Source organism: Glandiceps talaboti, chromosome 22 (genome assembly GCF_964340395.1).
Source record: "Glandiceps talaboti chromosome 22, keGlaTala1.1, whole genome shotgun sequence".
Lineage (NCBI taxonomy): Eukaryota > Metazoa > Hemichordata > Enteropneusta > Spengelidae > Glandiceps > Glandiceps talaboti.
The window spans coordinates 9,613,033-9,637,087 of record NC_135570.1 but is presented as its reverse complement, the minus strand read 5'-3'; the positions used below and the strand labels follow the sequence as shown (position 1 = coordinate 9,637,087).

The window sequence follows — 24,055 nt, the reverse complement described above, 5'->3', positions numbered from 1 at the left end:
ACACATTTTTGAACAAAGATGGTTTCCATGATTCCCTATGATTCTTTCCAAATCAGAAATAAAAGTATTAAAAGTAAGACTTTTGTTCAAATACTTGCACTACTAAAGTACAGGTATTTAGATGTTATTCCCCTATATTTTTCTTCATTCAACAAGGAATATGCAAGTGACCTAAGGGGCCTTAGGACAACCCTTAGGTCATGAGTATTTCCAGTTGAATGAAGAAAAATATTGGAGAATAACAACATCATTATACCTGGACCAGTAATATCAAAGAAAAATTGTGGAAAGTAAATGTTTAGACTCATATCTCCAGTACAGCAGAACCAGTGATATAGACACATGTTGTCATGACACAGACATGCATTGTAGTGATGTAGAATGACTACAGTAAATAATTCCATATTTTTTTTGTTCCACATGTTTTGTGTATGGTATAATAAAGAATGATGTACAATGTATACAAAGTAATGTACAATTACAAATCCTACCTTATATAGAGCATCAACTTTCATAGCAAAACCATCTACACCTGGCATTTCAATAACTGCAGCATAGGCTGGGTTTTCCTCTGCTAATTCAGCTTCAAAAGGAACTTCATTAAAAGTTTTCTGGACCACATCAGGAGCACCACGGTCCTGATAGAGAGACAAAAAGATGGCAATTTGTGAAATGCCAGCCTTTTCACTACCTGTACAACTGACAACAAATACATCAAACCCAGTCAAAATACTTGAAACAGATGTTTTTTTTGGAATGGTGTCAACACCCAAGTACCAAAACTAAGCTCGACTACACTATAGTTTAAAACATGTGCTTGGTCCAAAATCTTGATGTCTGCAGTGTCCCAGTTCGCTACAAAGCTTCATCCCAACTGGTCAGCAATAAAACAAAATAGAACTCATGAGGGCACTTGTCATATGGATGTAAGAAAGCAAGTTTCTCAAGGTATAGATAGGGAGTGGTGGCACAGACTATACTCTTCACCGACAAGTCAATATGGCATAATCCCGGAATACTGTACAAAAAATATAATCACAAACTTACCAGGATAAGAAATCTATGTTTGAGGAACTTATTAGGCTGTATACATCCATACTGTGGGCCTTCACCGTACAGAGCTCCAGTTGGATCATAGGTTGGTACATAACCATCAGATCCAGTACAAAGGTATAACTTCTCTATTTGGAGTCTGTAAGCTGTGTCTAAATCCTGTTTTGGATTCCATAACACTCTACCAAACAAAGTCTGACCTGTAATATATGATGGACAAAATAATGATTAACTATGTTTACATTATTTTCATATAGCCTTTAGTGATTGGCTTAGATTGTATCACATGGTATGAGCTATTGACCCATTGTGACCTCAATTTGCATATAGGGGCACTAGTCAAGTTCTATTTTCCCTAGGGCAATATTCATGCAGCATGGGAATCTTATTGGGGATTTGCATTGGCTATGGAAAGTATATGTGCTTGGTAATGAGATGTGTTTAAAACACTTATTGCTTGGCCTTATTCTGGTACTAGTATTGCCCCTAAGGTTGTCACGTAGCAACTAGTTTCCTCAGCTTTCAGCCTTGGGAAATAGTTGCTGCACAAAATAGCCCTTGTGGTATTTGGTATCTACTTGTACTAGTGCCATCACAGCTGAGCAAAAAGTGTATATTAAAGCATATTTGGGAGATCTTCATGTTGCAGCACAGTGTGCTGACACAAATTTCTTTGTAACTTTGCCTGTGGTTCAATCCCAGGTTCTTGCATTAGTGTTATCTTATCAATGGGTCCATATGGATTACATTCGATCATTCTTTCTGTTATTTTTCCTTGGCTCTGCCCAATACATGTCTTTTCACATTTACTTAGCCTTGTGAAATCTTAACACTACATCAGCAGTACTGAAACAAAATTCTTTGTAATTTTGTTAAAAAATTCAACACTGCGCTATCATAAATAGAACTCTTTTTTAATCTTTCCATGTTGATTATCTACACCTCATATCAAGCTGGAGGGGGGGGGGGGGGGTTGCAGGTAGTTACCTTTATACATTATTGAGGACAGTGCATATATATAAATTTCACCTACCTTTGGTAAAAGCCCCTGTATAGTCCATCTCATTTAATGCCATCATATCACTGTTGGGATTCATTAAGAACACTTTCTCATTGTTCATTAGATGGAACTTAGTGTCTAGTGAATAGACTACAGGTACTGGTCGGTTGGTTTGCTGGAAGGCTATCGGTACTACAAATCTGAAATGATAAAATGTATGATACAGAGTTACTAAACACAGAAAGGTTATATTAAAATCATTTCAGATATGATTATGTTTCATATAAGGAGACCAAGACTAAGTATATATCATGCTCTACAAAATATTAGGCACTGCAAGAGTTATTTGTATGGTTTCTAATATAACAATTACATTGTTTTTAAAGATTCTAACAACAAGATAAATCCTAACAAGCCAAAACACATATGCCCATACACAGACAGACAGTCAGTCACACACATACACACAGATACATATACATACTACATACCTACGTATGCAGACACAATCATGTGCAAACACACACACAAGCCACATACATATACACACACACCCACACACACACACACACACACACACACACACCCACCCACTCATACAATTACATTTCACTGAACAGCACCCTTTATGCCATTATCACTACTATAATAAATCTAGTATAAAACCAACAATGAGGAATACTACAAAAAGTACAGTGTACTCAATCATTTACCAAATTCATAATTTTACATGTTGTGCCAAAAAAATAGCTATGTAATATTTCTCAACTTCATCAAATATTACAAGACATGTATAACAATATCTCACCTGTGAGGCATATGTCCAGTACATACAACTGGCATATCTGGCATGACTTGATAGGACTGTGTTGACGTTACTGTACATGGCATCAATTCCATGGTATAATCACCGGAATAATCCTGGAAAACATAACATCTCAGTTATATGTTTGCTGCATTACACTGAAGTTTTTTCTAATAAAAAAGTTTGATTTCCCTATGTATTACACAACACAACTCATCATGCCAACTCTTTACAAGTTTTCATTTAAAAGTCGTCAGTTTTCATTTTCTACATTTTCTCATACATATACTTATTTTTTTCGAATAATTTCAAACAATTCCCCCCTTCTCTCTCTATGACAGGTTTGTCTTGTCTGTTCCATCGCTTGACTTATGTTTTTCAATCCAAATGTTGTCAATTTCATTTACAATGAAAAATATACATACAGCTGATTGGTCAAAAAACATCCAGACTATACAATCATCAACTGACTAGCCAATAGAAAGGCTTGTTTCACATACACCATTCAAACAGCTGATTGGTCAAAAAAGCATCCAGACTATACAATCATCTGCCGACCAGCCAATAGAAGCTTGTTTCAAACACTTACCTTCAAGTTATAGTGACTAATAGCTCTCCACAACTGGTGAGGTCCATCAAATGTTGCTTCACTCCATAGTAACTCTAATTCAAATCCAACACCAAGTCTAGCGGGTGGTATGATACGTGACTCTACACCTGGCAGAGTGTGATGATCATGAACAAATAAACCTAAAGCAGAAACGAAAATGTTTGACATGAAATACGGTCATTGATTCACTGTGATGCTTATGGGGGACCCTCCAAGATCTATGCGATATGTTTATACAGTACCAAAGAAATGACAGCTATTATGTGACTTACGCAGCAAAAGAAGTGCTATCTTACAATCACACTAAAACATTTGGGAAAAGTGAAATGTTATGCCTCATCTCAAGGCAATGTTCAGGTCATTCCTTTAACCAGTGTATGTGTATGTGTATGTGTATGTGTATGTGTATGTGTATGTGTATGTGTATGTGTATGTGTATGTGTATGTGTAAGTGTATGTGTATGTGTATGTGTATGTGTATGTGTATGTATGTGTGTATGTGTGTGTATGTGTATGTGTATGTGTATGTGTATGTGTATGTGTATGTGTATGTGTATTACAAAAATCTTTTTTTTTCTATCTCCGAAACGATTATGCCAATTTTGTGTGTGTTTTGTATCATGAAACAGATATCAATAATTTAAAACACAAAGAACACTTGAGAAAGAGTACATTTCACAACTAACTTACCTCTAAACTTGGCCTGTGTTTTGAAATCAATCACTAGTCTACCTTCATCATCTATTCTAATATGCAGTACTTGTAGTTTACCATTCAGTTCTCCTTCAGTCTCCAAACCTGTCCTCCACAACACAGTACTAACAAAATACAAAACAAACAATATATTTAGTCTAGACAAACAGTTCCTAGATCTCTCCTCCCTCACACAGTACTTTCAATTACAAAATAAACAATATATTTTAGTTTAGAAATCATGCTGTATGATTATTTACTCAGAATTTACCAGTGAAAATGACTCCATTTTCACGTTGATTCATTTTGATGCACAAATTAATTCAGCTAAATATGAAATTGAAAGAAGTTCAGAGCAAAAAATACATTATGTTTACAGTACTCATGTCAACAAAGTTTATAGTCTTGTAGCAAGACCTTGGATCTGTACTTTGGGGGTTGTTAAATAAAGCTGAAAGGTGATGACAGTACTTCTGTCTGGGTGCTTTAAGTGGCAACCTTCAGTCACTTTTAAAGTAGTCTAAGGGGTCTAATAGCTAGACTACAAAGTTTATGGTCAATGCTCTAAATTTATATCTAAATCTACCAAAAAGTTTGACCTGTCCTAGTATTAAACTTACCTGTAAAAGAACGAGAACTCCATTTCTGTTCTATGATCCAAAGAGGCCCACCCAGTAGGAGTCGTAGAGTAAATATATGCTGCATAGAGAGGAACTGTCACAGTCAAATAACTCTGATCACTGTGCTTCACTTGAAAATCTGATGTTACAGCGCCACCACATAGATCAATCAAATCCGTCATGTGATACCATGCATCAAATGTCCAGGTGCAAGTTTTTAAATTTAAATGTTGATACAAAAGTAACGATTTATCCTCGCGTATATTTGGATCAAATTGGTACGGGTAATCGTACCCTGCTCCGAGAATTATCGTGTCGTAGTTCATCGGACTCAAGAAACCACTTTCGGGAAATATTGCCTCTTGCATTTTTAAAATCATGTTTGAGCATACATGCTGTTGTCGGTAGATTGGTTCTGTGAGTAAAAAGCGAGTGTTATGCAGTGGCAGTGTTGAAATCAACGGTAACATTCCGTCTTGGTGAGGTATTTGCACAGACACATGAACTGTGTTCGGATGTTCTTTATTGCTGCTATCAATATAGTCCAGTGTTGCAATGAACGACTGTGCTTGAAAATCACGTGCAATTCCAGCTACAATGGGAGTATGACAAATTCCATTATCTGTTCCTATGGTAATGATATTGCTCCTCAGTCCAATACCTGGGTTTCCACTGTTATCTCTTGGTTGTGCAATACAACGAACATGGCAACGTCGACTAAAATATATACTATCTAAAACTTTATGGTTTGTCGTGGTAAATAGAGTATTATCAACGATTGTAGTAAACGGAGGTCGTGACCCATCCAGGTCAGTTGGTGCTGCGATTTCCCAATTATACATAATTGTCGAGGAGTTAATTCCAGCTTCACGACACAGATCACCAGTCATTGCATATGATGGATAGTGAGAGTCACATGGCTGTAAGAAAATGAATAATTTTAATGATACTACCATGATTATAGTTGTTAGTTGTTACATTCTTTACCGCAAAATATTCTGTGAGAAACTTCACTTTAACTTTAATATTTTGACTTAGTTTGGGAAAGTTTGAAACCTTGTTTCAAATTTTGAATTATTTTGACTTAGTTTGGTAAAGTTTGAATGACATTATCAATATTCAAACTATATTGTATGACAATTATGTATTTCTTTTCTCTTTAAAACACAACTTTTAATTAATGCAACTTATGTTGACTTTTATAGATGTGTTTGTATCATTTCATCTAATGTTTCTGTTTGTTTCCATGTTTGTATGTGGCATACATTTCAATCATCCTTGTGGGGAAACATTAATGAGATGAACTTACCGTAACACATATGAGAGGATAGCCTGGACTAGGGTCTTCCTTACATCCACTTTCTACGTCATCATAGTCCATCAATGAAACAACCTAGAAACAATCACAGGTATTTCAAATCAAACTTTCTCCTCTGTACTTTTATATATCATTTCCTCATTACTTCTGTTGCACTGAAAAGAAATTCCACTGGAATTGAGAACATTCACTCTTTTACTAATTCTTTGCATTGGATTTAGTCATCATCATTGTCATCATCGTCATCGTCGTCATCGTAGTCATTGCCACCGTTGTCATCATCCTGCCACTGTCATCATCTTTACACTGGCATCATCATCATCACTGTCATTGTCATCACCCAAACCACCACCATTACCATCGTCATCATCATCATCATCATCATCATCATCATCATCATCATCATCATCATCATCATCATCATCATCATCATCATCATCATCATCATCTCAAACACCATCGCTACAACATCATCACCCACACCACCCTAACAACCCCCACCACCACCATCATCTTCATCATCATCATCATAAACTTACCAATGGTGGAGCTGGTAAGACCAGACTACCAGCAGCTTCTTGATCCAATATTGTAATGGTTGCCATGGAAACTGTTCCTAGGATAGCATTACTAGGTTCATCAGGTCCTAGTACAACACCAAATGTCTCATGCCATTCAATATCTTCATTGAATAAAATCTCCACTCTAAACTCCAAATGTGTAACACCTGTTAGCAGAAAATTATTATGATTACTGAATTTAGAAATGACATGAAACTATTCACCTCTGATACTACTTTGGCAATTGAGGTTTCGGTTTACTAGGACAAACACAAACTAAAACTTTTTGTAGTGACATGTTGATATAAGCTGGTGAATGGATGTTGGTTTGAACTCACAGTAGGGTGGTATGTTTGATAACTTTCATGATCTTGAATTAGACATTTTAGGGGACTTCCAATGTTTACATTGTCTTGATCACAAGGTGATTCAAGTTAGATTTGTACAGCAGAGGCACTACTATTACCTACTTCTGTAATTTATTAGTGTACAACATCGCATAACAATAGTTTTAGTTTGTGTAAGTTAGTGAACTGAGACCTTGATTGCCACAGTACTAGTATGAGGTTTCTCATCTAGTGAGAACTTCAACAATATGATATTCTCACCTGGTAGAAACATCAACATATGATAAACATTCTTCATCTGATAAAAACTTTCAACAAAACAATAATAATATATATCTCATCTGGTAAAAATTTCACTAATATAATACGATATTTCTCACCTGGTAAGAACTCCAACAATATGATAATATGACATTTCTCACCTGGTCAAAATTTCAGCAGTATGATAATATAATATTTCTCACCTGCTAAGAACTCGAACAATATGATAATACGACATTTCTCACCTGGTCAAAATTTCAACAGTATGATAATATGATTTTCTCACCTGGTAAAAACTTCAACATACTAGACTTTGGATCATAATCAATGCCTGACTTGGCTGAACCATCCCTTGTACTGCATCTTACTTTAGATGTCCTGTTCTGATCACCAGTTCTGATTACTCCAATCGTTACAAATGAAGTTTCATCGTAACCTGATGGTTCATGAACTGTATATGCCATACGTTCTATTTGAACAGTAGGTGCTGCAGAGGATAAAAAAACATGGGTCAGTTTCGGCATTATGCAATCACAGAAAACATTACACACTGTTTGTTTGCTTGTTGTATGGAATTCCCGGTATCTGCAACAGCATTTTACCTCATGCTAGACGATCAAAATAGAACAAGAAGTTGACTTATTCTCATGCATCCCTATACTAATGCATGTGAAGCGTATGGAGCAGAAGTTATGGTGTCGACCAAGAAATTGAATGTTTGTTATTTTTATGATGTGCCTAGGCAGTAATATTCTACTTCAGGTATTGAGAATTTGGAAAAAGCTATGGTGACTTCAGAGGACGATATAAGTTTTACAGTTGAGGAAGAGTTCCATACTCACCATCTTCATAATTAGTTATGGTAATCTTAGCTTCACTGGGGGTTCCAATCTTAGCTGTACAGAAATCATTTCCAAGTGGACTCCCTAGTTTGACTACAAACTGTTCTTCCTTTTCATACACGTCATCTTCCATGATGGCAACAGAGCAATTTTTGACCTACAAAATAATACAGCAATCATGTTGTTATGACAACTATACACATAAACTATTTTTTGTGATTTGCGTGTAACATTTAGAAGTCAGTTTCAGAAGATTTGACTAATCTGGCTCGCTGCCTTCCCACTCAACCAAAATTGTCTGCCAGCTGCCAGTCTCTGGGTTAGCTAACAAAATTCTGAGGGGAAACTGTTTTACCAACAGCTTTGTAAAGTTCTTTACATAGCTATTGTACCTGGGGTATATAAATATTCATACAGATACACATACACATACAAATGCACACACACACACACACACACACACACACACACACACACACACACACACACACACACACAAAGTCCTACAGATAGATCTTTCCTTCGCTGATGATATGATATAAAAACATACCTTTTCTCCAGGTCCAAACACAACTCTAAATTCATCGGTGTTGCGTCTCTCATCAAAGTCCATCATAACATGTGCAGATCTTTGTCTAGTATAGCAGCGAACTGAGGATTCATATGATATATCACCAGTACGAACAATAGGTACATGGGCTATCCCATCAGACTCTGTCACTATCACTTCCTCCATCAGAAACTGCATGCATGGTACTGTGTGACACATACAAATTATTCAACAATGGGAATTAACTTTTCAATCTTGTTTTCACACACACACACACACACACACACACACACACACACACACACACACACACACGATCACCCCCTCACTGACACAGATTCAGATCCCACATCATTCATACACATGCACAAACAGAAACAGAAACACAGATACACATACAAATTGTAAAAGTTTTTCAGAAATACAATTCCTAAAAACACTGAGGATCTTACAATGAATGCAAAACTTTATAAAATGCTAAACTATGAAATTGACATACCATTGTCAAAATTTTCAAATGCCCTCTACAGCTACATGTAAATGTTGTCACTGTTAAAGTAAAAGCTAGACAAGTTCTATCATAATAATACTTCATTTTATTTAGACTTGATATCCTCTATAGGTAAATGCCTATTTTCATGGCGGTAGAGTTGTTATCCCTAGTAGAGACATAGACCTATATGAGGTCCCCAATTATACAGCTGGGTTGACACAACCGTGGTTCAAATCTTGCCCAAGGACTTTACAGCCATACAGAAAAAAATGACAGTGGCAAGGCTCGAACCTGCAACCTGTAGATTCAAAGTCAACCCCTCTCAGACCAACCATTCAACCATTATGACTCCACAAATCAAGTCCAAATCAGTCTGGTCAATAAATTTACACTCCAGTACTATTAAAGTGAAGTTTGGCTATGCACTGAATGTTATTTCATGTGTTTCACTTTCAGTAAGGGTCAAAGTTCAAAGGTGAGTGGACTTTGTCTTACCATCGTCATCTTGATCCATGATGTAAACTGTTGAATAATGTGGCTCTGACAGTGCACATCCCATGGCTGAACTCAAATACACAACAAAGGTTTCATTGCCTTCCATCTGAGGATTGGCAATGTCATCTAAGATAGTGAAACTGCATGTCTGTAGGAGAACAATGAACAATAATAACATTACAACTAAACGAAGTGTGAATTTCAGATAAAACGTTAGATAAACTTGATAACATAAAGTTATTCAGTTCATGTAGACTCATAAATTTTAAGGGGTGGGGTGGGAGGAGGGTTTTACATTTTGAACTGTCCTACATGCATTCCAATGTATGGAATGCTACATCAATTGCCAAGGGCAGTGGTACATGCTTTTACAAATAGAACAACAATGGCGACAATGACAGTGGCAATGACAACCACAACAACAGTTAGTATCAGTGCAACAACAACAACAACAACAACAACAACAACAACAACAACAACAACAACCGTAAGTTATCTTACGGGACAAAAATACAAACAAATACAACAAAAGTATCATAGTCATCTACATTTTAAAAAGATTATTACCTCTGTAGTTTGATGTGGACCAAAGGTGATCTGACTAGCACCTGGAATGAAATCTTCACTTGGAGTTGCTGATGGTGGGTTACTAAGTCTAGTACCACACCATACCATTGAGCTGTGTGATAAGTCACTGCCCTGCCTTTTCACCTCTACTTCTACAGTGTGTTCATTCTCACCAAAGTAGTACTCTGGTTTGGATAGGAACACATATGATTCTAAAAAGAAAATCACAGGAATGATAGCTGTTATATCATGTTTTCTTGTGTAACCATGCACATACTTTAAGAAGGGTCTACGGTGTAATAATGCTGGTATAATTATATTATTCTCCCATATTTTTCTTCATTCAGCCAGAAAATACTTGTGACCTAATGGTTGTCACTACTCGTCAAGCGACTGATAGTGACAATGCCCCTTAGGTAACAAGTGTTTTCCTCAGCTGAACAAAGACAATTATTGGACAATAACATCTAATAATTCAATATCATTTCTGACAAGTGTTTTACATCTATTAGGAGGCTAATGGTTCAAAATATCACCTAGTAATTGTGTGCTCATAACCTGGAATTTGAACCAAGTATATGTTTATGACTAGAAACAGGTAAAAGTTATACAACTTACCATCATTTGGTCCATCTATTTTCACCATAGCTGTACTAACTACTCCTACTTTGGTCATCATTGATGCATCTGTCAAAGCTATCTCAAACTCTTCCTCTTCTTCAAACATAGCATCATCAAGAATCTACACACAAAATAACACAATTTGGACACCAGAATTTATTAACTTATATCTTATTAACTAATATCTTCTGATAGAAAATGCATATATTACCAACATGGCAACTGTTCAACCATAGACCCTCCACGAGGGTCTATGGTTCAACAAAACATTCAGAGATATGTGGAAGATATACAGTGATTCTACTCCAGTGGCAGTGTTCATGTTGGATATACATATACCGAGCAGATCTATGAATATATGTTGTTTCTAGATATTAATTACATGTAGTTACATTGTAAAATGCAGTTACCAGTATGAACAAACAAACCATGATATTAGATGATGAAAGCTCATCTGTGCAAACATTCAGTCAAAGTTCATGAATTTAACGTTGTATTGCATGACATTAGACATGCATATTACTATAAAGACAAAATTTACATTTGATTAGGAAGTCTTATCTAAATCACTGATATCACTACCCCTCTTTTTATTTAGTATGTCTTATTTTACGAACTCCTCTACATTAGTCTGGTGGATTTTTTTCCTTTTCATGAACATTTGGGGAAATCAGTTTACCTTGATATCACAGGAAGCTTTCTTGATATTAGGCGGGAATACAACTCTGTATTCATCTGTCATTCCACGTGATTTGTAGTCAGAGCCAGTCTCAATCCCTTCAAGACTACTGCCAGTAGCAGTCTTTGGAATAGTGTAACACACTACTGACACTGTGGTACTTGCATCACCTGAAAACAATGGAAATTTCCATCACAGTTACAATTCTGAGAATGGTGTTGGCACTTACCGATACTAATGTTGGAGCATGGATTGTTTAAATCGATAAAGAGACTGACGTCCTTGCTGAAAATACTTTTTAACCAATTTCACACAACTGCAAATACAAAGGTATTACCGAAAACTTTTAACTAGAACCTTGCTGTACCCCTCCCCCGGGCCTGACGATTGTTCCTCCCACAGGCCCGACAGTGGCACCTGTGGTCCTTGCTTCCCTTCTCCATGGACATGCAAGGGGAATGTCTCACTGCCACTAGATGGCACTGTACTGTAGTAGATATAAAGTACTTGATCGAGACAGCATGCACATCACAAAATTGTATTCTTAGTTTGTTTCTAGACTTCTAAAAACCAAATTATACCAACAGACAAGATAAAAGTGGCTCTAGCTGTTTCCATGGTGATGATAAACTGACCTCTGTCATCCATATTGTGAGTAAGTCTGACACCACTTTCAATGAATAGTACATTTCACCACTGCACTACCACCACAAGCATACATTGCAATGAGTCCACATACATTCAATTTACTGACCAGTACGGTAAACTAAGCACACTATGGAAAGATTTTAACTCTTGAATTTCTCAGTATTTTCAGAATCAATGACATTATAACATTAATTTATTGTCCAAGTCATAACATTTTTGATCAAAGATCATTACATGGACTTACCTTTTCTGATCATAGGAGCAAACAGGTAGCCAGAACTTTCATTAACGTGAAATACATCACCCTCAAATTCAATACTTGGTTCTAAAAACAGAAATAACGCAATGCACAAATCAAAGCTGAACTTTATGTAGTACGAGTGAAAATATCAAGACTAAGAATCAAATAGTGTAAGACTGAAACCATATCTATCTAGGTTTTCTACAGAGTTCACATGTTATACAGTCATGTTATGCAGTTTTATACAGCTTTGTTTACACATTTATTATTTTGTAATTATTGTATACGCTTGGGTAAATAAACCACTTATATATATTATATATATTATATATATACATACCAGTAAGTTCTACATTTCTAGAGTTATCTAAAACTAGAGTTTCGGTTTACTCAATGTATATTGACTGACTGTATGAAGTACACCAAACCCCTTTTTTCAACTTACAGCAGAAACAGACCTGTTTGGCATTTCAATCAAAGCAACTTGACATTTCTTACACACACTCACACAACTTCAAATGCAAAATAAACAATTATAGAAGTGTCGTGCAATGATATTGTAAACAACTGATTCCATCATCAAGTTCATGTCTACTCAATTTTATCAGATGCCTGTCTCTACTTCACTGTAAAAGAATTAGCAATGCTTTATCACTTTTTCAATGTGATTACATACAAGGCTCCTATTGTGTGTATGGTGCCTCCATTATTGTTATCTAGAATTGAAATGTGTAGAAGCCATTGTGTCCTCTGAGTGCAACACCAAAGCAACCCGGTTTCTGCTGTAAGGCAAAGGAAACCCACCACAACCCTATAGTTGAAGGTCAAAGGAAATCTGAGTAGAGTACAATATAAGCCTAACTGTACTATCACCTTTATGGTTTTCACCAAGCCATACTTAAGAAATATACATCAGATGAGAGAGACATTAGGGTTATTGGAGTCATGCACAGATGGCATTGTAGCGGTGCATCCTCAAATAAACAGAAAATATAATATACATGAATAAATAGATAAAAATAAATTTATCAATAAAAATAACAATAAAGAATATACTATAAGAAGCACTCTTCTCAGTTTTAGTGAAAAAGTATGATAGTTGCCAGCATAACACTTTGAAACATCCGAACATTCTGATCTGTTCTCAAATTCTCAGAGCTTTTATAGTATATTTTTTATTGTTATTCTTATTATTTATCTATTTATCTGTTTATTTATTTATTTATTATACTTATTTATCTATTTGAGGATGCACCACTACAACACCAGCCGTGAATGATTGGAGTACAGGACATGATGACCTGGACTATATTTACCCAAGCCATACTTTAGAATTATACATCGAATGAGAGACATTAGGGTTAGGGATATTGGAGGACAGGGTAGACTGTAGAACATTGGACTTCATGTTGCTGAACCAGCCATACTTAGAAATACCACAGCCCCGATGAAAGAAACATTACGGTTAGGGATACTGGCATATAGGGCCAAGCTGATAACTTAGGGTTCTTACTGGCTTCACCTGCAGCAAAACGGCTGGGGCGACTATCTCTCGGGGAAACCAACAAATGTCTTGGTACTAAGTTGAATGCAATCATAGAAATAGGAATTCTTTTTCAGTAAATGATTTTAAAATTAACAAAATGAAGATGTCATCTTCATAAATTGCAGATGTTTCCGAATCTTATTTTACATGCAACACTTTCAGCAGCCTTCAGTGAAAGTCAATGCCACGCTCATCATCAAAGTACCAGGATGTAACCTTTGACCTTAGCAACTTTTATGTTTATTTTCTTACCATCTTCAGTATCTACAATAGTCATTGTAGCTTGGTGTGGTTCTCCTAACAGTGCATATGCTGGCATACTTAATTCAATTTTGAACATTTCTGGTCCTTCAAATTTGGTGTCATCATTTATTATAATATTACAGAACTTGACTGCCTCTCTTTCTTCAAACTGCACCTATTACATAGCAAGAAAAAAACACTTTTCAAAAGGTAACACTAAATTAAAAACTTTTCTAGGAACAGAAATGTTCATATCCTATCTAAATGCAAATTCATAATGTGTGTAGTTGATAATGTTACAATGCTGGTAATAGAGCCTTCGGTTTTATAAGATAGACACAAACTAAATCTATAGTTCTTCAATGTGGTAGATTACACAAGTAGGTGATAGCATTTCCTTTGTTGTGCCATTCTAATCATTCTGTAATTAAGATAGTGTAAACACTGGAAGACTCAAAACACTACACTGCACAGTTCATGAAATGCTGTCAATAAAACCCTGCCACACTTCCCTACTGAGACAACGTCCATTCAATAGCTTATCACTGTTATATCAACATGTTGTGACATAGTTTCAGTTTGTGTCTATCTTAGCAAACCTAGGCTCAATTACCAGAGTAGTAACTATGTGTGAATAAAAGATTACTGAGTTTATTCAAAAGAAAATTATGAAGTTTGAGTCTGTACCTGTCCTGCTTGCTCTACGTAGTCATGGTAACCAGGCCGGGAATTAACATCCCCTGATGATGCTGAGCCTTCCTCTGTTCTACACAACACAATGGCATACTGAAATACAAAATGGATACCTCAATTAAAGTTATCATGATGGTACTTTATGAAGAAATATAGCAATATTTAAGAAGATTTGTTGTCAGGCCTGGAGATAAAATATAGCAATGTTAGTAAGTGTCATCAAGTTACTAATTCATAATCTGTATTTTATGACAAATAAATATGGCAGCAATTTTGTAAAACTATTGTGAAGTAATGTACATATTGAGCTACAATATCTGACATTTGTGCCAGGTTTGCTTGAAATTAGCATGTGTCACAATGTTCAACACAGATGGCACTACAGTGCACAGCCCTGCATTAAATGGGGTTTTACTAGATCCTACACCCACTGGGGATTAATAAAAGTTTGTCACACCTGTTGATAAAATGCGGCAATGTCAGTAAAATGTTTTGTTGACTTTGTAGAAAACTAGTTAACTTACCTGGTTTAGATTACCAGTTCTTCTCACATTAACACTAATAACGCCATCTTGTTCACTAATGTTATAGTGACTATGTTCAAAACTAATTCTGGACCATCTGATTCGGAATACATTATTAGAAACAATGTTAGGTTTGCTGTCGGCTACGTCAAACACAAAACTGTCATCAGTTTCCTCGGTAACGTGGTTGTAGAGAATGTAGCGTACTATGCCATTATTGATATCCTCTGTCAAGAAAATACAAGTACACAGTATAAATGTAAAATGTATAATTATCGTACATGAATATGTTGAACAACATCTTATTTTGTTAAAAATAGCAAAATGTTTTTAAAGAATACTATTTCTGATATATAGATCGCCTTCCAGATTAATTCCAGAAATTCCAATGGAATTCCATATGAGTGTTGTATGTGCTTCACTCAACCAATCAGGATAATCGTTGTAGGAGTTTGTAGTAACACCATATCATTTCATCCAATAGAACAACTTGTAAGATCTTCATATTACATATCACAGATTTGCCTTAATTGATTTAAAGTATATGAAAACATTCAGAAAGCCTTCTATTCTATACAAGAAAGATTCCTACCTTGTGTAAATGAATTCAGAGGTATTGTGGGTGTTAAAGTACTTTCAATAAATCCATATTTAGGTGGTGTAGTCAAAGTATACAGCAACAAATTATCTTCTGTGTCCATATCAATGGTTCTAAGGTGACGTTTCATAATTATACTCATTGCCTACAGAAATCAAATGAAATCACGTTGCATTAATCAAAATACAAAAATGGTGGAATTAAAAAAGTTTACTTTGCTAGTTCATGGTAATCAGGAATGATACAAGTTTCAGGCCAAGATGTAAAAATTTGTCAGAAATTGACTTTGTATCAAATTTACTTGGAATAATTTAGCCTTTGGTTCACTAAGATAGCCACAAACTAAATCTATTGTTCTTCAATAAGGTAGATTACACAAGTGGGTGATAGCGATTCCTCTATTGTGCAATTCTAATCACCCTGTGATCGATAGTGTAAACATCGGAAGCCCCCAAACAGCACTGCAAGTTCTTGGAACTCTAAATAAAGTAGTTTTCAGATATGCCTCCCTACTGAGACTATAATTAAACCAAGTTCCATGCAGTAGCTTATCACTGTTGTATCAGCACGTTGTGGCAATAGTTTTAGTTGGTGTCTATCTTAGTAAACCGAAGGCTCAATTACTGTGAGTAACATCAAAATTGAGTCACTGGCACTATCAATTATAACTTTGTGATATCATGGGCCTTTAAGTAATGCTATAAACTAACATAGTTCTACTTACCCTATCATCTACATATTCTAAATACTGCAATCCTAAGTTTGTCACTAATCTTGGCGTTCCATCATCCACTGGCAAAACTTTGATATTAAAGATCTGGAAAAAAATGAAAAATAATTATCAAATATACACATCCATCAACACATTCAAATTAAAGTTCTAGTAATCTGTGTTGACTTTTGAAGAAAAGTGGAGAGATTAATATTCCTTATATTAGTATTAACCTACTGATGATGTAGAGTCAATATATATCTTTATTACCCTCCCAGGAGGTCAATATAGTTGGTCTATTAATACATCAAGTCATTATGACTCCATAATGCCCCTTTTGGACGTCAATATTCATTTTATCGACTTACCTGTGCTTCATTGGTTGTAACCACATGATCGCCATCTTTGACGAGAAAAAGAGGATTAGTGGTATCCGTGACAACAAAGGTGAAGCTATCTTGTAGCGTATTACTACCATCATGGATGTAGCTGATACGGTTCTCATAGACATCTTCCATGGTGAATGTATTAACTGTACTATAGTGTAATTCATTCATGGTGTATTGAATCTGACCATGTACTGGTTCCTGGATGAGTGTAAAGGTCACAATATTCTCCTGTGAATAAAATCAATATCAAAATATTACATCATGAGATTTATGGGTTCACACATGTAAAGATACATAAGAGAATAAAAGTGTGTACAATTCAAAGAAATGATCATGGTAATACACGTGGTGAGGACCACAGAAAGAGTTCGATCTGAACTTGTCGAGTCTGTGGCCCTGACAAAATAAAATATTATTTTTTTCTTGAATATTTCACTATATAAGTGTGTAAATGAACAATAAATAGAAAAAGAAGAACTAAAAGAAATGATAGTAACAGTAGTAGTGACGTAGACTAACGAATGCAAAGTACTTGCATGTCAAAAAACATTTGAAATCAAATTGATACAGGTTAAAGAAATATATACACGTTTCCTACGAATTATTGAGGTGTGCTTTTAAAGTTGCTTTGAAACTGTGTCTGTGAGTTATGCCTTTGATACGGCTCAGTAGTGAGTTCCAGTGGTTAGTAGCAGCATGTCGTGTTTGCTTTTGGGTTAGGTTAACTTTAGGAATGTAAAAATTGCCATGAGTAGTAGTAGTAGTAGTTCTTACCTTGGTATCTGCATCAACAGCTTTGAGTTCAAATTCAGTGATAGTCTTTCTAACACCTTCCTGTACAGTCATTCCTGTGTTAGTTAGTTCAGGTATAGAGTCATCCACTGGTACTATTGTTATGTAGAAAGTCTGTGTAATCTACAAAGACAAAGACAGCAAATTAGTTTCTCTTTTTTTACCTCAATTTTGCTTTACATTAAAAAAATATAACTGTATCTCCAGAATTGCACTAAGCTGAAGTAATCTAAATTCTTGCCTGGCACATTACCTTCCCTACAATAGGTATTATACACTGGAGCAGTATTCTAAGTGGTCAAGGTTCAAATGTCACCTTTACAAGGTTCAAAGTTCATCCTCACCTGATTTGAGCCATCATCAACACTGAATGTAAATGTATCCATGTAGGTTTCATCTGTACTGGTGTGTACATATTGAATTGCCTTAGCAGCAAGATCTGCCTGTGTAAACTGAGTTATTGGTAAACCAGGCTGGAAAAGAAAGTAACGATAAAGTAAATCAAAGTATTTCCATCACTTAAAATCAGCAAAGTTTAAGGAAATCTCATTCAATATTAGCTAAATGACCACATTTTAAAGACTCGACTCCACTTTCTCCCAACTGGTAGACATTTTAGATGGTTGCTAGTGGAAAAACTGGTCAAAGAACTGTTGTACTTCAGAAGCTGTATGGATTTTTAAACAATACATTTTAGAGGTTTTTTCATTGTGTTAATACTTATTTATTGAAAGTCCTGTTTGATTTGCTGTTTTTGTTTTTGACTCTTTTTGTGTTGTGGTTATTGTTTGACTACCAAAACAAGAAACCCATTTGGGATAAACAAAAGTTTAATTGGATTTAATTAATTGGGTGGCCGAGTGGTTAAACCACTTGCCTCTTACCACTGCGGTCAGGGTTCGAACCCCATTCAGGGTTCGATTAAATTTACCACGCTGTAAGTAAGAAGAGTGTCGTTCAGTTTGACTCTACCGAACAACGCAGGTTTTCCCCGGGTACTCCGGTTTCCTCCTGCATTAACACTGAACCCATGAGGGATGGCCCTCACTGGACTTCTTGGGAGATAAGTGTTTATATTCTTAAAGAACTATCCAGTATAAATAAAGATTATTATTATAATTATAATTGATATTACTGATGCACTGTAAAATGTTATAATCTCAATCATATACAAATGTAGATACCATCACAAACATTGTTTCTTTGGTCTGGTTTATTTTGAACTCTGAACTGCAGACAATTTATTCTTTACCTCCTATATACTGGTCATATCAACATCCTCCTGTAGTTATTGAACAAGTCTATGTTATCAAACTGTGCACATTAGTAGCTGATGAAGGTGAAACAAGTTGGCTGAGTATACAAGTTCAAGGCCCTGAGATTCTGAACTGAGTAAAATATTTTATAACGTAAATGTTGCAGAATTTTCATTGTACACATATTATTAATGAGATGACAATACCTGTAAAATATGTTCTAGGTGTCCTAATACTGGTACAGAATTGATGTAATAGGTAAGATCTGCTGGGTTACTGTCTGCATCAGTAGCTGATAATAGTTGTGTTGTTATTCTTTTACCACTACCTTCCTCCAATACTAAACCATTGTTGGCTAATACACGAGGTGGTATATGGTCCTCTGTAGAAAAAAATTATATATAAATATCAACACTATAGACCATTGTTAGCTATTACACATTTGGCCCTCTGTCTGTCTGTCTGTCTGTCTGTCTGTCTGTCTGTCTGTCTGTCTGTCTGTCTGTCTGTCTGTCTGTCTGTCTGTCTGTCTGTCTGTCTGTCTGTCTGTCTGTCTGTCTCTCTCTCTCTCTCTCTCTCTCTCTCTCTCTCTCTCTCTCTCTCTCTCTCTCTCTCTCTCACCTAGTATGACAATAATAATTCAGCTTAATTACGTAGTATGGTGATAATAAATTCAGCTTACCTAGTATGGTGATAACGAATGACTGATCAATCAACTGATTGCCTTCAGGATCTGATATAGTAAACTTCATCAGCACTGTACCAGCTGGATCCTTCTCATCAAGAACATACCGTAAACGTCCTGTAATCGACAACCACAAAATGATCAACTTTGCACTTTGTAGTCGAAGTTTCAGATTGATTTGTATTGCACAGCTTTACCCTGTAATGTAGGCACTGAGTTTTAATTTGCTGGTGAATGAAGGATTGCTCAAATAAACCTATCTGTAGGTGGTTAATGATAGATCTTGGAGCAGACATTCATTCCTGGGTCTATGCACTGCTCTAAGCATAGTATTAAAGGGCCATGTTTCAATCCTGGGTATCAAACTAGTGTTACCTTATCAGTGGAACCATGAGGATTACTGGGAATCATTTTTATGTTCTAAACTTGATTTTTCTATAGCTTTGCCAGACAGTTGTTTTTAATGGCTAAATTTTACTCCTAATCTGAAATGGACAAGTAAACATCAGTATATAAGGACCCAGTTTCAAAATCATTATAATAATCTTTACCATTGCATGTCAAATCTATACGTGAATGGGTACAGAAGTGTCTCAATCCTACATTAGGAGTTGTACTTATCTATAAGTACATACCTTGACTGATGTCATCCTGTGTCCAACTACTTGCTGGTCCACCCACTGTAACGGGAATAAATCCAGACTTCTCTAAAAGCTGTATCTCACCAATTTCAGGTTGTCTTGTCATTTTGAATGTTAACTGAGTATCATCAGAGTCTACATCACTGGCAGTTAAAATGTCATGTGTTATTGGAGTTACAGTACCTGTGAATATAAATATATATATTCTTAACTGAGTGTTTCATCATAGTGTATATCTAACAAGAGTTATCATCAAAGTGTTTAATTGAGTGTTATCAGAATCACAATCACTGATAGTTAAAATGTGTGTGTGGGTATGTGTGCATTTGTGTGTGTGTGTGTGTGTGTGTGTGTGTGTGTGTGTGTGTGTCTGTGTGTGTGTGTCTGTGTGTATGTGTGTATGTATGTATGTATGTATGTATGTATGTATGTATGTATGTATGTATGTATGTATGTATACTATGTATGTATGTATGTATGGATGGATGTATGTATGTATGTATGTATGTATGTATGTATGTATGTATGTATGTATGTATGTATGTATGTATGTATGTATGTATGTATGTATGTATGTATGTATGTATGTATGTATGTATGTATGTATGTATGTATGTATGTATGTATGTATGTATGTATGTATGTATGTATGTATGTATGTATGTATGTATGTATGTATGTATGTATGTATGTATGTATGTATGTATGTATGTATGTATGTATGTATGTATGTATGTATGTATGTATGGATGGATGGATGGATGGATGGATGGATGGATAGATGGATGCATATTACATATGTATGTAATGTAAGTAGTAAATTTGGCAAAAAACATTATCTGAAGTGACTTACTAGTTCTGATTTGCAATCCTCTGTTTATAGTCACTCTTGGTGTTTCATCATTAATCAAACCAATCACAATATTGATGGTGTCAGAGGTCACATGAGTACCATCCGTCAATGACACAGAAAACTGATCAGTCTGTGTGTCACTGTCATCATGGACATAGCCAACCAACTCTTGTAAAATGTCCTAAATGAAATGAGGATATTTCTAACTGATTAGCATGATTACAAAATGTTTTAATGAAAGTGACAACATTTCACCTGGCATCAACAAACATCCTTCTTGTGGTGTGGATTGAATTGTGCTATTTGGAAAAAAGTAAATCTCTGACATTATCAAGGATCAGATTATTGTCTGCAATTATACATTCTCAAAGAGTGACATCATAAACTTCATTATTATCACAAATCATCAGAGGAGAATGCATTATTATCAGAGATTATCAGGAGTAAAATCATGAATAGCACAATTATCAGAGATTATGAAGGGTCAGATAATCAAATACAAGGTTATCAGAGATTACTTGATCAAACCTGATAATCATGTTTTTGATAATCTAATACCTGTTGATGATTGTTCATTTGAGATTATCAAATGTAAAATCAATAGATCTGAAGCAAAATTACTGAGAATTAACACAACAGAACTAATCAAGTTGATTGTATTTCAAGGCCATCAGCCCAAATGCACGTGTTACAGAACAAAAACCAAGTAAATTATAGGGGTAAACAAAATAAGGAGTACAATTATTTATGGAGTAAGACTCTGAATATACAATATTTTTTCTTATATCGAAAGTCTTATACACAAAAACACAAACTTTTTTATGGTAATCATATGTAATATCATAATCACCTGGTATGAGAAAGATGCCCCTGGTCCTATCTGACGTCCAACCCGGACAGCATCCTGTATGAAATCCCTACGTCTGATCTGTCCATGGGCTGGTGGTTGGGTCAGTGTAAACAGTAAGTCTTCAGTATTGGTATCCATGTCAGTTACATACAATGTTACATTGGTAATGATAACAGCCTCACCCTCACCACAATACAACTGTTCTTTTTGTATCACTGGTTCTTCATCATTCAGCAACTGTCAATAAATAAAATTGTCTCAATTTATGACGGATGAGGATTAAAATGTGTGAGTAAAGTGAGTTGTCTGACAGCTTTCCAAAAAGTTGGTACAGAACAAAAGAATGATCCTATGTAATCCATATGGTTTTACTGATAAGACAGCACTAAGAAGCTGAAAAGTGGATTTTAACGATTTAGGTTGGCAGCCGGCAGCCATCTTGGAAAATGGCCACCATCTTGGATTTTCAAGTGGCTAGTCTTATTTTCTGACTAAATATGACCCTCAGACATTGTCTGTACCAAATTTGATGCTTATATAACAACCCTGTCTATGTAAAGAAAGTGGGATTCAAACATTAGGATTTAATTGCATGTATTCCTAAGCTGAATTTATTGAAGGATATTTTTCTCAAAATTCTGGTTGTGTCTCTTCTGACTATCTTATCTCATTTTACATGGTTATATTTTTACATGTTATATTTTACATGGTTATATTTTACTCAAACCCAGCTGACGCTCGGTGGGTTTGAACCCAGACTGTAAAGGTAAGAGGCATACAAGCTAACCTCTTGGCCACAGACAACCTAATATATAACTTACCTGAATGGTGATATTAAACCTGTACGTTGGGGAATTATTGGTGCCGTCCGACACATGAAACAGAAATCCATCCCCTACTGTCTCCACATTTCTATGACTATCTTGTACATAATACACCACTCCATCAATCACATCCTGTATTGTAAAGATGTATTGTGGTACACCACTGGGAAGGTATTCAGAGCCGACAACTGTTGACAAATTCCACAAACACAAAATTAATGCAAATGCCAAAAAAAATTCAAGAATTTGTTGTAATTTCCACAAAAATACTTGAAATGAACCTTCATAGCATTATTGAAACAATATTGGGGCATAGCATTATGGAATAACATTTACAGAGAAGGACCAGATTCTTTTTTAAAATATTATTACAACTACTGACATCAGACTGTGGATGAACCGAACCTGTTACAAACAGGGAAAGTAAACAACTGAATTGGATTAATAACACCTGGCACAGCATGTTGGAAGTACAGACTCTTATATTACATTTCATCATTTGATAAGAACAGCTGTATGGCCTCTTTTCATAATAGTTCACATTCACAAACAAATTTTTACAAAGCTAATAACACACAAGAATTAGAAATTTAACCAATACATACAACATACTTTGATAAGCTGGGAGCTTATATAGCAAAATGCTGTTAAGAAACTATACAGATAATGCTCTGTTTCAAGTAACATGATTTTCATTGTAATTATATAAGTCATACTGTGTGACTCACTTTTTCTGACACTCTCTATGTAACCATAGTCGGGTACTTTCTCCATGACAACAAAGAGTTCACTGACAAGTGTATCAATATCACTTGCAATCAAGTCTTGAGTTGTGATCAACACACTTCTTCCTTCTTCAACCTACAACAAACGACACAATATAAAGTTAGTCTTCTGACTTCAGTATATCAATAAATGGAGGTTGCTTACCAATAGTGCTTCTTATGCTGTGTTTTCATCTTTCATCACCAATGTTGTGTCATATACCCTCCACCAATAGAATACTCAACTATGGTATTTCCTTTGAAACAGTGTTAGTTTGCATA

At 35.5% G+C, this 24,055-nt stretch overlaps 1 protein-coding gene across 1 annotated transcript in view; it reads right to left on the bottom strand.

Moving 5' to 3' along the window:
* LOC144452509 (extracellular matrix organizing protein FRAS1-like) overlaps nt 1-24,055 on the bottom strand; it is a 61,100-nt gene that overhangs the window by 4,045 nt on the left and 33,000 nt on the right. The window contains exons 34-65 of the mRNA XM_078143611.1: nt 23,738-23,870; nt 23,007-23,197; nt 22,186-22,422; nt 21,336-21,516; nt 20,477-20,665; nt 19,839-19,958; nt 19,363-19,538; nt 18,245-18,373; nt 17,883-18,023; nt 17,088-17,336; nt 16,732-16,824; nt 16,002-16,152; nt 15,410-15,636; nt 14,880-14,978; nt 14,202-14,367; nt 12,407-12,487; nt 11,515-11,684; nt 10,833-10,956; nt 10,215-10,426; nt 9,648-9,795; nt 8,660-8,865; nt 8,110-8,266; nt 7,554-7,754; nt 6,639-6,826; nt 6,091-6,174; nt 4,782-5,701; nt 4,159-4,286; nt 3,448-3,608; nt 2,862-2,974; nt 2,087-2,253; nt 1,048-1,253; nt 492-638 (exon numbers count right to left, since the gene is read on the bottom strand). Of these exons, the coding sequence (XP_077999737.1) occupies nt 492-638; nt 1,048-1,253; nt 2,087-2,253; nt 2,862-2,974; nt 3,448-3,608; nt 4,159-4,286; nt 4,782-5,701; nt 6,091-6,174; nt 6,639-6,826; nt 7,554-7,754; nt 8,110-8,266; nt 8,660-8,865; nt 9,648-9,795; nt 10,215-10,426; nt 10,833-10,956; nt 11,515-11,684; nt 12,407-12,487; nt 14,202-14,367; nt 14,880-14,978; nt 15,410-15,636; nt 16,002-16,152; nt 16,732-16,824; nt 17,088-17,336; nt 17,883-18,023; nt 18,245-18,373; nt 19,363-19,538; nt 19,839-19,958; nt 20,477-20,665; nt 21,336-21,516; nt 22,186-22,422; nt 23,007-23,197; nt 23,738-23,870 (5,895 nt within the window). The remainder of the gene's footprint in view (nt 1-491; nt 639-1,047; nt 1,254-2,086; nt 2,254-2,861; nt 2,975-3,447; nt 3,609-4,158; nt 4,287-4,781; nt 5,702-6,090; nt 6,175-6,638; nt 6,827-7,553; nt 7,755-8,109; nt 8,267-8,659; nt 8,866-9,647; nt 9,796-10,214; nt 10,427-10,832; nt 10,957-11,514; nt 11,685-12,406; nt 12,488-14,201; nt 14,368-14,879; nt 14,979-15,409; nt 15,637-16,001; nt 16,153-16,731; nt 16,825-17,087; nt 17,337-17,882; nt 18,024-18,244; nt 18,374-19,362; nt 19,539-19,838; nt 19,959-20,476; nt 20,666-21,335; nt 21,517-22,185; nt 22,423-23,006; nt 23,198-23,737; nt 23,871-24,055) is intronic.